Below are 13,991 nucleotides of genomic sequence, written 5' to 3' on the forward strand. Positions count from 1 at the left end.
GGGAGGCTTGATTAGACAACGGCGGTGTCACTCCATCTCGTTGGGGAAGTCGAACGGAAGCAACATGGAGAAGGGGGAGGAGGGTGAGTGCCTGAGGGAAGGCGCCTAGTTGTTGTTGTTGTTGTTGGGGGGGGGGGAGGTTTCAATGAGGGAAGTTCAACAGGTGAAGTTCTTGCTTCATGAGGGAGAAAGATTTCCCCCGACGAATGTGGCGGTCACGCTTCCCCTCTCCCTCCCCTGTCGTCCTCCATCCAACCCGCCGCCCTGGAGAGGGAAACCTTCCGAGGATCCTCTCAGACGAAGGCCCGGACCCTCGGAGCCGGGCGGTGGGGTGAACCGGGGATCGCCCCCTCAGTCGGGGAAAGGTGGTTTCCCCATTCACACGACAAGTTGAAGCCAAACACGCGTGTCAGGCCTCAGTTGGGTTGAGGGTGGGCTGCGAACCCGGGTTCTGGTCTCCAAGCGGGTGGGTTGAACCAGACCGGTGTCGCTGACGGTTATGGCCTTTTAATGTGGTTGTGATTGTTGTTAGTTGCCAAGTCGTGTCCGACTGAATTTTGATCGTGTGACCGTGGGGAAGCTGCATCCCTGGTGGGAAAAACCGGCCATGCATCACTTTTTTCCAGTGCTGCTGTAACTGGTCTAAACGGTCACTAAATGAACTGTTGTAAATCGAGGACTACCTGTATTGCATGAGCGCAGTGTTGTTGTTTTTTCAGTCTTGGCAACTGTTAAGATGGGAGGGTGTGAAAGCCGGTATGTTTTCAAGTTGCCAAAGTTAAAAACTTTTAAAGCAAAGATTTTTTTTAAAGCTTAAAAAAAGTTTAAAAAGACAAAGTTGCCAAGTTTAAAAATATTAGTACATTTAAAAGTATTGGTTGTAATTTTTTTGGTTTTGATGCAGCACATTACTTCAACACAACCCTTGTGTTTCCTACATGTTAGATACATGATTCAACCCTTTGGCTTTTATTCCAGATTTAGACCTTTTTCTTTCTTGTGGTACACTTACACAATCACTGCAATCAACCTGTCTGCCCTTCCTTCCTTATCACAACATCAAATTGCCTTTGTGTGCCCATGAAACTATAACCAACCACATGGCAATCCAGTTGCACAGAGAAGACTGGGAGAAAATGAAATTGAAGTGGGAAGCTCAATTATATTTTTTAAATGGCTGGAACCTCTTCTGATTCATTTGTAATACCTATGGCACCTGCTTAAACCACACACACGAGATTCCTGGGATATAAATCAGGACAAACTAATATTTACTCCCTTGATGGTGTTAATAATATGTCTTGGTTATATCCACAGTGGATAAAAGCTTTTTAAAAAAATAATAACAGATCAAAATATTTTGCAGTTGCATGAAATGAAAACCATTGGAAAGCAGTACATTCTTGCTCAAGAGAAGCATCGACAGGAAGGACTGATGTTTCTATTTCCTAAAGTTTTGCCTTGATGCAGGGATGCTTAACGTCTGAGAGACTGCAAACCGTAATACTCCCTGAGTTTTCTACAGGAGAGTACAGGAAATTATTCATTGGCAAGGTGATGTCACCAATAGGAGAATTAAAGGTGAGAATGAAGCCCCTAGGAGACAAACCTCTACAATTCTTAACTTTGAAACAAAAAAAAATAGTCATAACTCATTTTTTTAGCAGAGTTATTTTCAATAGACAATAAGTGATCAAACAATAACACTCGGTGAGCCAGGTTTTTCTGATCAGGTAACTGATGTATCGGAACTGCTGGGCACTGCTGCTATAAGTCTAATGGCCAAGTGAAAAGTTAAATCTGGTCTCACCGAATTCCAGATACTGTCATCACTTAAATCCATTATGCCAATAGTGACATAACAAATGTGAGTATATTTAATTAAATTGAAACTCATGTGATTAATTGGAGTAGAAGCCGGGGAGAATCGGGAGAGAGACCAGATGGCATAAGCATTTAAAGCACAGATGTCATGCATTTATTTCTGAGTTTCAGTTATAGCCTTAAGCTAGTCAGCTGTTCCTGCAATAATTCGTTCTCTATTTGAGATTTTCCTTATAGGACTACATGAGAAATCAAATTCATTTAAGGCATAATGTAAACAAAATTAAAATGCATGTTTTTTTATTTTACTTGTTCATTAGACTCCACAGTTCAACCTCGAGTTACAAATATTCTCTATTAGTATTCATTATCACATTTCATGCCTAATATTTTGCTTAAATGTATATGTTGCTTACATTGCTTATTTACCCATCAGTCTGGATGTGGTCCATCTGGATCTCCAGATTGTGCTAATGGAATTTGGCAACAATTTCAGCAATGGGATAATGGAACATTTTTCTAGCTGGTGATGTTGAGATATGATGCTGATGGATCCCAAGCTCTTAATACCACCAAGAAATATATAATTTAAAAAGTGTGAAAAAAATTCTCCACTTCTCTCTGGTGATTCTGCCACCCCACTCCATAGAGGTTGCCCAGTCTCTGAAAAGCATATAAGTTGACTAAGTTTTTAAATGAACATTAGGATCAAAATATGATATGTCAATGTGCTGTTTATATATTAATACAGTAGTCCTTGACATATGAGCACAATAGGGACTGAAACATTTATGCTCATTAAGTGAGGCATCATGCCACTGCATCAATTTTATATCCTTTTGTTAGGTGATCATGATTTGCAACCTCCTGTCAACTTCCCCATTAACTTTGCTTATCAAAAGCCAGTTGGGAAGGTCATAATCACATGAGAATGACCAGGGATCCGTCATAAGTCACTTTTTTCAGCCCCATTGTAACTCACTAAACTAATGATCGTAAATCAAGGACATCTTGTACTTTCACTAGCTGGCTTTTGCTGTTGAATATTGTTTTTTTTCCCGTTCCCGACTTCTTGTTTCCCTATTGACAACAAAGTCCTCATCAAGGCATTCTCTTTGGATGACAATACATCCATTTTTAAAAAGAATGGCAGGAATGTGAAAGCTGAACTTTTGTCCCAATGAATTTAGTATTTAGATGAATGAATAGAATTCAGAAAAAGGAGAGGCAAATCACCCCAACATTACCTTCTGTGGATTTTCTGATGAGTTCCGCCAATGTCATGGAAGATTCCATTTCTGGGCCAACGTCCTGCTGTCCCACTCAATATCTTGTCTCCCATCAGGGTTTCAGGAGTCCCGTTTGCTAGGTTTCATTTTCTTAATACGTTTTTGAGGTGTTCAAAATTCTCTGTCCAGGAGACTGTTTCTTCCTCTTATAATGCAGCTGAGTAACTTATTATGATGTTCTTCAGCCCTAGCCGTGTTAAATTGCAGGAAATTCCTGGGTGACTCAACATCTACATACTTATTCACCTTTTCCTTCTCTGATCACACACTAGAGGTGTTTACATCTTGGACAGTCTTTATTATAAGGCCCAATGACTGAGAAGCCATGGAATTCTAATCAACATGTTGTCTTGGATCTTGGCTTCCCCCAGATAATAGGAAGTGTTGCAAATATTATTACCGGTTGCAGCTGTTAAATGAGAGAATTGTGAATATGGATAGCAGAGGAGTAGGGCATGCTGGTTGTAAATTGTAAATTTATGAACCTTCGATTTTAAATATGCCAGTGAAGGGAGACATCATTAAATTACTTTCATTCTTCCAATATGGCTTGACTTTTCCTCTGAAATGTTACTCAGAAATTCATTCCAATGCAATCAGTAATAAAGGTTGTCCTCAACTTGCAAAAGTTCATTTAATGACCATTCGAAGTTTCGTTGGCACTGAAAAAAAGTGACTTATGACCATTTTTTTACCCAACCATTGCAACATCTCCATGGTCACATGATCAAAAATCACATTCTTGGCAACTGACATTCACTTAACAACTGCATTACTAACTTAACAACTATAGTGATTGACTTAACGATTGTGGCAGGAAAAGTCGCAAAATGGGACAGATTCACTTAAGAACTGTCTTGCTTAACAACCTAATTTTTGGGCTTATTTGCTGTCATCATTGAGGACTGCTTGTATATATTCCAAAGCACTAATGGTGGTCTGGATCAAAATCAAATTATCTGAACTTGGTTGCTACTGACATCAGTGAAGTAAGTTGCTTAATGGCCACCGATTTCGGTGTGAACAAAATCTAAATAATTGAATTTGGATACAGTCAGCTTGGGTTTATTTTTGCTTCACCAGATCAGGCCCCGATGCAGCATTCAACAGCTTTGTAGAAATGGTTTCAGCTTTGATTAGTCTTGTATAATTTCATACATTCTGCAAACCCAATTTTTCTGGTGAGTTTATGAGCCAGTCCATTATACAGTCTCTAAAAATGGGTTAATTCAATAGCCCGGTTAAGCTTGTTGTCTATCCACTTGTGCTCAGAATTGTGAGGTTTATCTTTTTGCTTTTTTTCCTAGCTAATCTGTTTATTTCATTTTTCTAATCTTGCTTATAACACTTTTAATATATAGAAGCAGGAAATGTAGAGCGGGCATCATTTTAAGAGAACAGTTGCTCTGTTTGTTCTCTGATCTCGTTCCAAGGAATTGGCTTCTTTTCATTTGACCTTGGGTGATTTAGTCAAAACATACAAGCTTTGGTGAAAATGTAGCCCATACAGAGAGTGTCTGGGTGATAAATCAGAGAATTAAATGTTTTTGTTAGATATGCAGCCTCCCCAATCTAAAATTTTACATTGTTTGATTGTTTTCCCAGTTTGATACAATCCAGATGTCTCAGAATTTCCTAGCCAGCAAAGCCATGTGGATGGTAAATTCTGGGAATTGCACACCCAAATCTGGAAGTTGCCATGTAGGGTGAAGTTATACATCAACCTAGTTGCTGGTTGACCTGTCCATTGTTGGCCAACAATAAGGATTGCAAGTTTACATTCAGAACTATTCATTAGGGCAGGGGTGTCCAAACTTGGCAACTTTAAGACTTGTGGACTTCAACTCCCAGAATTCCGGGAGTTGAAGTCCACAAGTCTTAAAGTTGCCAAGTTTGGACACCCCTGCATTAGGGGATGCAGCAATCCAGACTTGAAAAGAGGAAAAGGTGATTCAGAGCATATGCACACACATACATCACACCAACAGGTATCTCCTTAGAGGAGTTCCATCTTTTCTTAGACTTACGGAGAACGTCGTGGGGGAAAAGGTGCATTGATTGCTTGCAGCATGCCTTCACATATTAGATCAGTTTTCCAGTTCGGTGGCCCGCTGATGTGTGACAGCTTCTGTTTTCCTGCAGGAATGATGGGAATTGTAGTCCATGGTGCAAGTTTTGATTCATTTCAGTTAAGGCTGTTAATGTTGTATTCGTTCAGGTTAAATGGTAACTTTTCTTTGGCTTAGTGCATTGTATGATCCAGCCAGTTGCAGCTTAGTCAAGCCACAATGAACCATGTAGGTTAGTGTGGGATGTGACTCCATTCTTGACTTCCTGTCCCTTCTGCAACCACCTCTTTACAGAAGAGCTGTGTTGGTTTTGCCGTTTCTGGCTTCTTTGGGGAATATAAAAGTGGCCATATCTACTGTATTTGGCGCTGGTAAATCATTGCCCTGCTGGATGTTTGGGGATAGGGGAAGAGTGGCTTCATGAATTGCACACACTTGTGTTTCAGAGTCTGCAGCATGGCTCTTCAGCTTCATCTCTTTTGAAATAATCTTAGGGACCCAAACACTGCCGTTAAGAAGAGCATTTTACTGCCTTTCCACAGTGGAAGTTTTATTAGCTTTAGTAGCTAAACCAGCCCAGAGTCTTGTGCTCTTGTAATGATAAGTACATTTGATTTTGGAAGTTCTTCTGGGTGCACCAGATTCTTGTTGATTTTGCTTAAACACAGTTCTGCTTCTTCTTCTTTTCTTTTCTTCTTAAATTTGGCCTGTTTAAGGACAAGACCTTAAGTTTATTTTGCCCCAGACCCCCTTGAATGGGGGCACAGTTTGACCAACAGGGACAGTTATAGGAATTTGCAGAATGCCATTCCAATCCACTGTCAGAATAGGAAGGAAGGCTGGGGTTGCCTTTGATTCTGGCAAACCTGATCGCTCCTCATCTCCGGTTTTTCCTTTTTCTCTCTCTCTATTTCTGTCAAATGTCTTTTATTTATGTCAATTATTTTCTCTTGTTCCTGTCAGACCGAGGCAACTTGGCTGGGGTCCAGCATATAATCCTGGTGCTGTCAGGGAAAGGGGGTGTTGGAAAGAGCACCATCTCCACTGAACTGGCTTTGGCTTTCAAGCATGCTGGGAAAAAGGTATGTGCCATTTCAAGACAGTACAGTGCCAAAGTTAAAGCACTTCCTCCCTGCCCCCCCAACCCTAACCCCATGATGGCGAACCTATGGCACGCGTGCCACAGGTGGCACACGGAACCATATCCACCGGCACACAAACCGTCATTTCTAGCCTGCATGCGCGCACCGGCCAGCTGTTTTTTGACCTTCCGGAGGGCCGGAGGAGGCCAGTTTTGCCCTCCCCAGGCTCTACAGGCGTTCCTGAAGTCTGGGGAGGGCGAAAACGGCCTCCCCTAGCCCCCCAGGAGGAAATACTGAGCTCAGCTTGGAGGTGAGCAGTGCGACACGCGCGTGTGTGTGTGTGGGGGGTGTTGTGCGCACATGCGCATGTGGGGGCGTGCTTTGCATTAAGAGTGCCGACATCGCGCACTATCACGCGTGTACCCTTGCATTTTTGGCACCCAACAACAAAAAGGTTAGCCATCCCTGCCCTAACCCATCACCACCACACAGAAAACTTTGGGCTTCCAGATTTAGCCATGCAACCTGAGATGTTCAGCCATTAAGGTTTCCTACTTAGAATTATTTCTTTAACCATGATCATAATCCCACTGACATGCAGTGTCATTTGCTCTGAATTTTGAGTGATTTGAAGGAAGCTTTTTGGGGAGTCAGCAAAAGAGAAATGAGGGCTGCGGGTTACCCCACCCAGCCCTATGATGTAGGCCAGGGCTCTCCAAACTTTGGAACTTTTAAGTCTTTTGGACTTCAACTCCCAGAATTCTCCAGCATGGCTGGCTGAGGAATTCTGGGAGTTGAAGTAAGTTTGGAGACACACACACACCACAGACCCCTGATGTAGGCTGTATTGCAAATAAGGGATTTCTAGCTGAGACCTGGAGATCTACTGACCTCTTTGGTAGTGCCGTGCTTATTAGACCAAGACTGTGATTTGATACCCACTTGTTTCCCTGTGTTCTGCTATGACTACCCCCAGCTGGTTGGGAAACGGAAGGTTTTCAACATCCAACATAGGAAGCTTCCTTTCCTGTTGGACTGAAGGCGGCTTAAGGAAGCGGATGGCATGAGTCATCTCCCTCTAAGGCACGGTGGATACCGTGAGGCATTAAAGCTGCACTTGGATCCTGGTTTTTTTTTTCCTTTCCCTATAGAGATCATGCTGATTCAATCGGCCAAAATAAGTGGCATGGTTTCCTGCTGTCCTGAAGTGGAAAACATACAAAGCCTCTGTGATAGGCCCTAGAATAAACCTGGCATCAAACTGAGCTCTCCAGATCCCCAATAAAAGGAAAAACTCTGCCCTGCCTACTGCAGACCTTAGATACTAAGTTAATGAGACAAAAATAATATTCAGAAGTTATTATATTTATGTAGCTACTTACCAAGCACATCTAAATTATATTAAAATAAACCACAATATCTTTACAATCCCCAAGGCATGTCACCAATTTTGAACACCCCTAATGTTTGGAACGCGGTGGCTCAGTGGATAAGATGCTGAGCTGGTCGGCAGTTCGGTGGTTCGACTCCCTAGCGCTGCATAATAGAGTGAGCTCCTGTGACTTGTCCCAGCTTCTGCCAACCTAGCAGTTCGAAAGCAGGTAAAAATGCAAGTAGAAAAATAGGGACCACCTTTGGTGGGAAGGTTCGTTCCATTCGCCTTTGGCGTTGAATCATGCCGGCCACATGACCACGGAGACGTCTTTGGACGGCGCCGGCTCTTCGGCTTTGAAACGGAGATGTGCAGCGCTCCCTACAGTTGGGAACGACTAGCACATATGTGCGAGGGAACCTTTACATTTAAAGTTTGAAAATTGAAAGCTGAAAAATTTGACAGGTCCTACAAAGTGCAGCCTCTGAGAGATAGATTATCCACGTCCAACGCGAGTCAAAGCAGGGAGCCGTGGGGATGTAGGGTTTTTTTGCTATTGGCTGCACTTGTTGAGATTGAATGCAGCTGGTCTAATATTGGGAGGACTCCAGGTTTGCCAGCTATTGTATAGTGGAGGAGGAGATCCGTGAAACGCAAGAGGTATCCGTGATAAGATTATTTGCTCCACCTTTTGAGCTTTGCATAGACAGGATGTACCTTTTGACCCAACTGTTTCATAGCTCCCACTCAAGCCGTCTCAGAAGAAGAGCATGGTTATTTCTCGGTTTGGTCTTCTGCCTTGCTTCCTCCAGCAACACATTTTCCAACCAAAGACAACTCTAGATTTAGTTGGGTTGATGATTTGGCTTCTGGAGTTTTAAAAGGCTATTCCTTATTTTCTACTCGTTGAGATCATGTAGTGTCCGTAGGGAACTACAATTTACATGACCTCAACTTTGTGGAATTGCCAGATTAAATGATTTGGCCAAAGCCTTGCCAGAGTTCAAGTGAGAATGCCAACATTTCGAGACATTCAGTAGTCACCTATTTTTAAACCTGTGCTCTCCTTGCAGACCAACAATAGTGTCTGAACTGTGGGTTGGAAGCAATTGCACTTAGACTTATATACCGCATTACAGTGCTTCACGGCCCTCTCCAAGCAGTTTTACAGAGTCAGCATATTGCTCCCCAACAATCTGGGTCCTCATTTGACCCACCTCGGAAGGATGGAAGGCTGAGTCAACCTTGAACCTGGAGAGATTCGAACTGCCAAATTGCAGGCAACCGGCAGTCAGCAGAAGTAGCCTGCAATACTCTGCAGTTTTCTAACCACTGGGCCACCATTATTGCCTTGTGAGATCTTTCTTTCAGAACATGACTGCTTGTTTTTCTAGGTCGGGATCCTCGATGTGGACCTGTGTGGCCCCAGCATCCCTCGCATGCTCAATGTGCAGGACCGAGATGTTCACCAGTGTGACAGTGGCTGGGTGCCAGTCTTCGTGGACCAGGACAAAAGCATTGCCCTCATGTCCATTGGCTTCCTTCTGGAGAAGCCAGATGACGCCGTGGTGTGGAGAGGACCAAAGAAAAACGGTACGGCATGCTTCAGCTGCCACCCTCCAAAGCGAGTAACGGTAGTCTTTGACCTATGACCACAACTGACCCCAAATTTCCTGTTGCTAAACGAGTCACTTGTTAAGTGAGTTTTGCACCATTTTGCAATCTTCCTTGACATAAATCGTTCAGTGAATGCCTGCAGCTGTTAACTTAGTAACACGGTTGTTAAGTGAATCTGGATTCTCCATTGACCTTGCTTGTCAGAAAGTCACAAAATGGGATCGCATGACCCAGGGGGCACTGCAACTCTCATAAATACCGTATTTTTCGGAGTATAAGATGCACCCTTTTCCCTCAAAAAAGAGGCTGAAAATCTGGGTGTCTTATACACTGAATACAACATTTTTTGCCTCCAGAAACCCCGCCCCCGTCACCAAAATGGCCCTGCATAGCCTTTAGGAGGCTTTCAGAGTGCTCCTGGGGGCTGGGGAGGGCAGAAATGAGTAGAAAACGGGTCGGTTTTTGTTTAATTTTGCCCCCATCCTACCCCCCAGGAGCACTCTACAAGCCTCCTAAATGCTATGCATGCCCTTTTTGGGGGGAAACGGGCCTGTTTTCGTGAAAAACAGGCCATTTTTGGGAGGTCTGCAAAGTGCAGATTTTTTTTTAAAATTTGCCTCTTCAAAATCTTGGTGCATCTTGTACTCCAAAAAATACGCTATGAATCCGTTGCCAAGCCTCTTGAATTTTGATCACGTAACCATGGGGATGCTGCAATGGTCATAAGTGTAAAAGAGAGTCATAAGTCAGGGTTTTTTTTCAGTGACGACGTAACTTCGGTCATTAAATGAACTGTTGCAAATCGAGGACTAACCTGTGTCACTTGAGTGAAGAACTAGGGAAATGTGTCTCTCATCCTCTCATATGTGATCCTGGTTTGCATATTGCATCTTTGCAGCTTTAATAAAGCAATTCGTCGCAGACGTTACCTGGGGAGAACTTGACTTCTTGATTGTGGACACGCCCCCCGGGACCTCCGATGAGCACATCTCCACAGTAGAATCCCTCCGGCCTTTTAAACCTCTTGGGGCAGTTTTGGTGACCACACCTCAGGTAACAGGCGCCGACCGCCGCTTGCGATGCTGGCTGGGGCATTCTGGGAGTTGAAGTCCGGACATCTTCAAGTTTCCAAGGTTGAGAAACACTGCTTTAGAAGATACGTTCCATTGTTGCTGCAAAGGGTGGCTGGCGAGTGATCATTTCTCTACGAAAGCAGTTCATGCTTTGGAGTTTTTTTTGCCCCTTAACTGATTTTTTTTCCTTCCTGTAGGCTGTGGCAGTGGGCGACGTAAGGCGAGAACTGACATTCTGCAAGAAAACCGGTCTTCGGGTCCTCGGGATTGTGGAGAACATGAGCGGCTTCGCTTGTCCCCATTGCTCGGTGAGAGTTGGGTTCCAAGCCTGGATTGGCCCATGGATCTAACTGCAGAAATTAGTGAAATAGGCTGAAAAACAGCTTCTATCCCAGGGCAGAAACCATATTGAATTCTATGGTATAATGCAATTTTGGGTTTTCAATTTCAATTGTATAGAAAGCAAAGGATGTATGTTTGTGTTTTTATTTTTATAGTTATAATGTACACTAAAGTTGGCATTTAATTTCGTTGTACCACGCGCAGTGACAGTAAAGTAAAGTAAACTAGTGACAGCTACATGTCTATGGAGATTCTCCATCGTCCCGGTCATGGTTGTCCCAAAGGGACTTTTCCGAGAGGCAATTGGACTTTCTTGTGTTTTTTTCTTTGAAAATGTTTCACTTCTCATCCAAGGAGCTGGTGGGTCTTTTTGTGACCTACAGGATGGATCCAACTGTCCTTTGCAGCTGCCCTCTTCTTGCATATAGGAAAAGAAAGGCCATAACTGTATGAACGTGTGCAAAACGATGTTCTGCTTTCCAGCAGCTGTGACCTCTATTTCCGTCCATCTTCCTTTTTGCAAATAGAGCCTTTGTCGTCACCTGCTTTTATAACCAAGTTTTCTATCCTTCCAGGAATGCACAAATATTTTTTCCAAAGGAGGTGGAGAAGAACTGGCCAAACATGCGGGTGTCCCATTCCTGGGTGAGTTATTTGCTCACTGAATATTAACTAGTAACTAGCAGACATAACTGCAAACTCCACACTATCCAAGGTCGCCTCTGTGGAGAACAGTCATAGTTTCTTCAACACCATATTGTTTAACCGACTGCCAATCGTTTTTACCCTGCAATTTCTCCTAGAGTTGCAGCTGGGGGAAATACAGATTTCAAGGAGCCATTTGTGTGTTTTTATGTAACTTGCTAGGTTCACACAGCACGCCAATAATAATAATAATAATAATAATAATAATAATAATAATAATAATAATAATAATAATAATGGCACAAACCAGCAGTGGTAATTCCAGTGGTAATCGACACACTGGGTGCTATTCCAAAAGCACTGGAATTACATTTAAAACAGTTAAAACTTGACAAAATCACCATCAGTCAAATGCAAAAAGCTGCACTGCTTGGATCTGCACGTATATTACGAAAATACGTTACGACATCCTAGGCCCCTGGGTGGGGCCCGAGTAGTAATCAATGCCAAATCCGGCGAAACAACTGGCCACTGTGATACAATTGTGTAATAATAATAATGATGATGATGATGATGATGTGGTGTGTTTGGTTTTACGTTAGCAAGTTGCAAGGATGTAACCATTGTGGTTTATTGCTTAGCATAATTTGCAAACCCTGCCAGTCGTGCCTTCTTCTAGGCACCGTGCTTAAACCCAGCCTTACCTTAGCAAATAATATCTAAACCAGGTCAACGAGAAAACAGGAGATGTAGACCAACAACCCTGGCATCAGAAATGAAAAAAGGGACACATTAACTTTCCCTTGGAGGACGGAAGGAAGAAAAGCGTTGTTCACTTTGGTATTTTCCTTTCAACAGGCTGTGTCCCTCTGGATCCACAACTTACCCAAAGTTTGGAAGAAGGCAGAGACTTTCTCCAGGAGTTTCCCAAGAGCTTAGCCTTTTCGGCATTGACTGATATTGCTAAGCATCTTTTGGCTGAGGCCTCCACCTGTAGTTCCTAAGGCAGCAACCAAGAGTGGAGTTCCTAATGGCCAACGTCTCCTCATTGCTCAAGCAGAAGGGAATGAACATGACCAGGAAGTGGGAGAAGCAACCTTTGGAGAGCAACCTTCTGCAGCACCGGGCTTCAGTGGAGCAAATCATGATCACTGGAGTGGCTGTTGGTGCAAACTTGCCCTGGCAAACGAGGGACCCACTGCGTGCTTTGGAGTGATCTATCCTGCAGTTCATTTTGTCAGCCCTTCAATTATTTCAGTTTCACCCATGAAGAACTCTGCTCCAATGTGGTACTGTTTTACCCATGAGAAAATAGCATTATTTGGATCCATGTTTCTGGGACAGACGGACAGACAGACTGACCGTCGAAACTGGGTGCTTACATTCGGGATCTCCCCCTCTGTCACCGTCCATCGAAGCCTTTAAAATTGGTGAATGTCAGTGACTGATCAGTGAAACTCAAAAGCTGGCATTCTTTTTCGCTGTGCAGAATTGATCATGACTCAGGATTTTTTTTAAAAAAATAACTGAATTGTCTATTAAATTGTTTTCAACTGCAATCAAGGCTTGTTCATGTGTATTCTCTTTTATTTTTCGTATACAAGTAACCTGTATTGGTGCTGCCTAAGTTTTTATATATATATACCTATATATACAGTGCCAAATTCAGATTGTACGACAGGAGGACTTCCCTTAAGGCAATAATTTAGAAAACCACAAACAGCTTGATTTCCCTGTATAGGAATTATCCAGAAATGCAGTTTGTGGATTCTTTAAAAAGGTAATGTAACCTTTCGTCTCTGTCTTAAGCCTCTCACTTCCACATTCTGCATATTTATGTTGTGCTGTTGTTTGCCTCTTGCAAAACAGAGATAATAGTGTCCAGGAAGACATAAGTTACTGCTGTAACTTATCCCATGATGTAAAAGCTTTTAATTTTCACAAATGAATCCTGAAATATTTTCACTTTCTAGCTTTTATGACAGCAAAAGGGGGGAAATCCCTACTACTTCCTCTTAATTTTCATCCAGATAAAAGCAATTGCTAGAAGGTCTTATGACAGAACTGAGGCAGAGGCTCCAAAAGGACAAGGAAAAAATGACCTCTGAGTGGTGAGGACACAAGAGAAACTCCAGAAAAAAATTAAAATGTTGGTAAATTAAGGTTAGGATATTTCAGGAAAGGCAAGAACACTCTAGAAGGGAGAAATGGCATCCAGAATTTAACTGAGTACATGATCATCTGCTTTTCCCAACCAGATATGAGGCACAGTGGTTAGAGTGCAGTACTGCAGGCTACTTTTGCTGATTGACAGCTGCCTGCAGTTTGGCAGTTCGAATCTCACCAGGTTCAAGGTTGACTCAGCCTTCCATCCTTCCGAGGTGGGTAAAATGAGGACCCAGATTGTTGGGGGCAAGAGGGTGACTCTGTAAAGTGCTTAGAGAGGGCTGGGAAGCACTGGGAAGCTGTATATAAGTCTAAATGCTATAGTTATTAGGAGCCCTGGTGGCAGTGATGAGAATGCAGTATTACAGGCTAACTGCCTGCTGCCAGCAGTTCGATCCTAATTAGCTCAAGGTTGACGCAGCTTTCCATCCTTCCGAGGTGGGTAAAATGAGGACCCAGATTGTTGGGGGGAAATATGTTGACTCTAAACTCAGAGGGCTGTAAAAGCACTG

At 43.0% G+C, this 13,991-nt stretch overlaps 1 protein-coding gene across 1 annotated transcript; it reads left to right on the plus strand.

Annotated features, from left to right (window-relative positions):
- Position 1: 1 nt before the first annotated feature.
- NUBP2 (NUBP iron-sulfur cluster assembly factor 2, cytosolic) lies at positions 2-12,872 on the plus strand. The gene is made up of 7 exons (XM_081965944.1): positions 2-83; positions 6,146-6,264; positions 9,031-9,229; positions 10,152-10,306; positions 10,524-10,634; positions 11,244-11,313; positions 12,172-12,872. Exons 1-7 carry the CDS (start codon positions 65-67, stop codon positions 12,315-12,317), a joined length of 819 nt encoding a protein of 272 aa, XP_081822070.1. The 5' UTR covers positions 2-64; the 3' UTR covers positions 12,318-12,872.
- Positions 12,873-13,991: the final 1,119 nt, after the last annotated feature.

Source organism: Natrix helvetica (assembly GCF_964273705.1).
Source record: "Natrix helvetica genome assembly, chromosome: 13".
Classification (NCBI taxonomy): Eukaryota; Metazoa; Chordata; class Lepidosauria; order Squamata; family Natricidae; genus Natrix; species Natrix helvetica.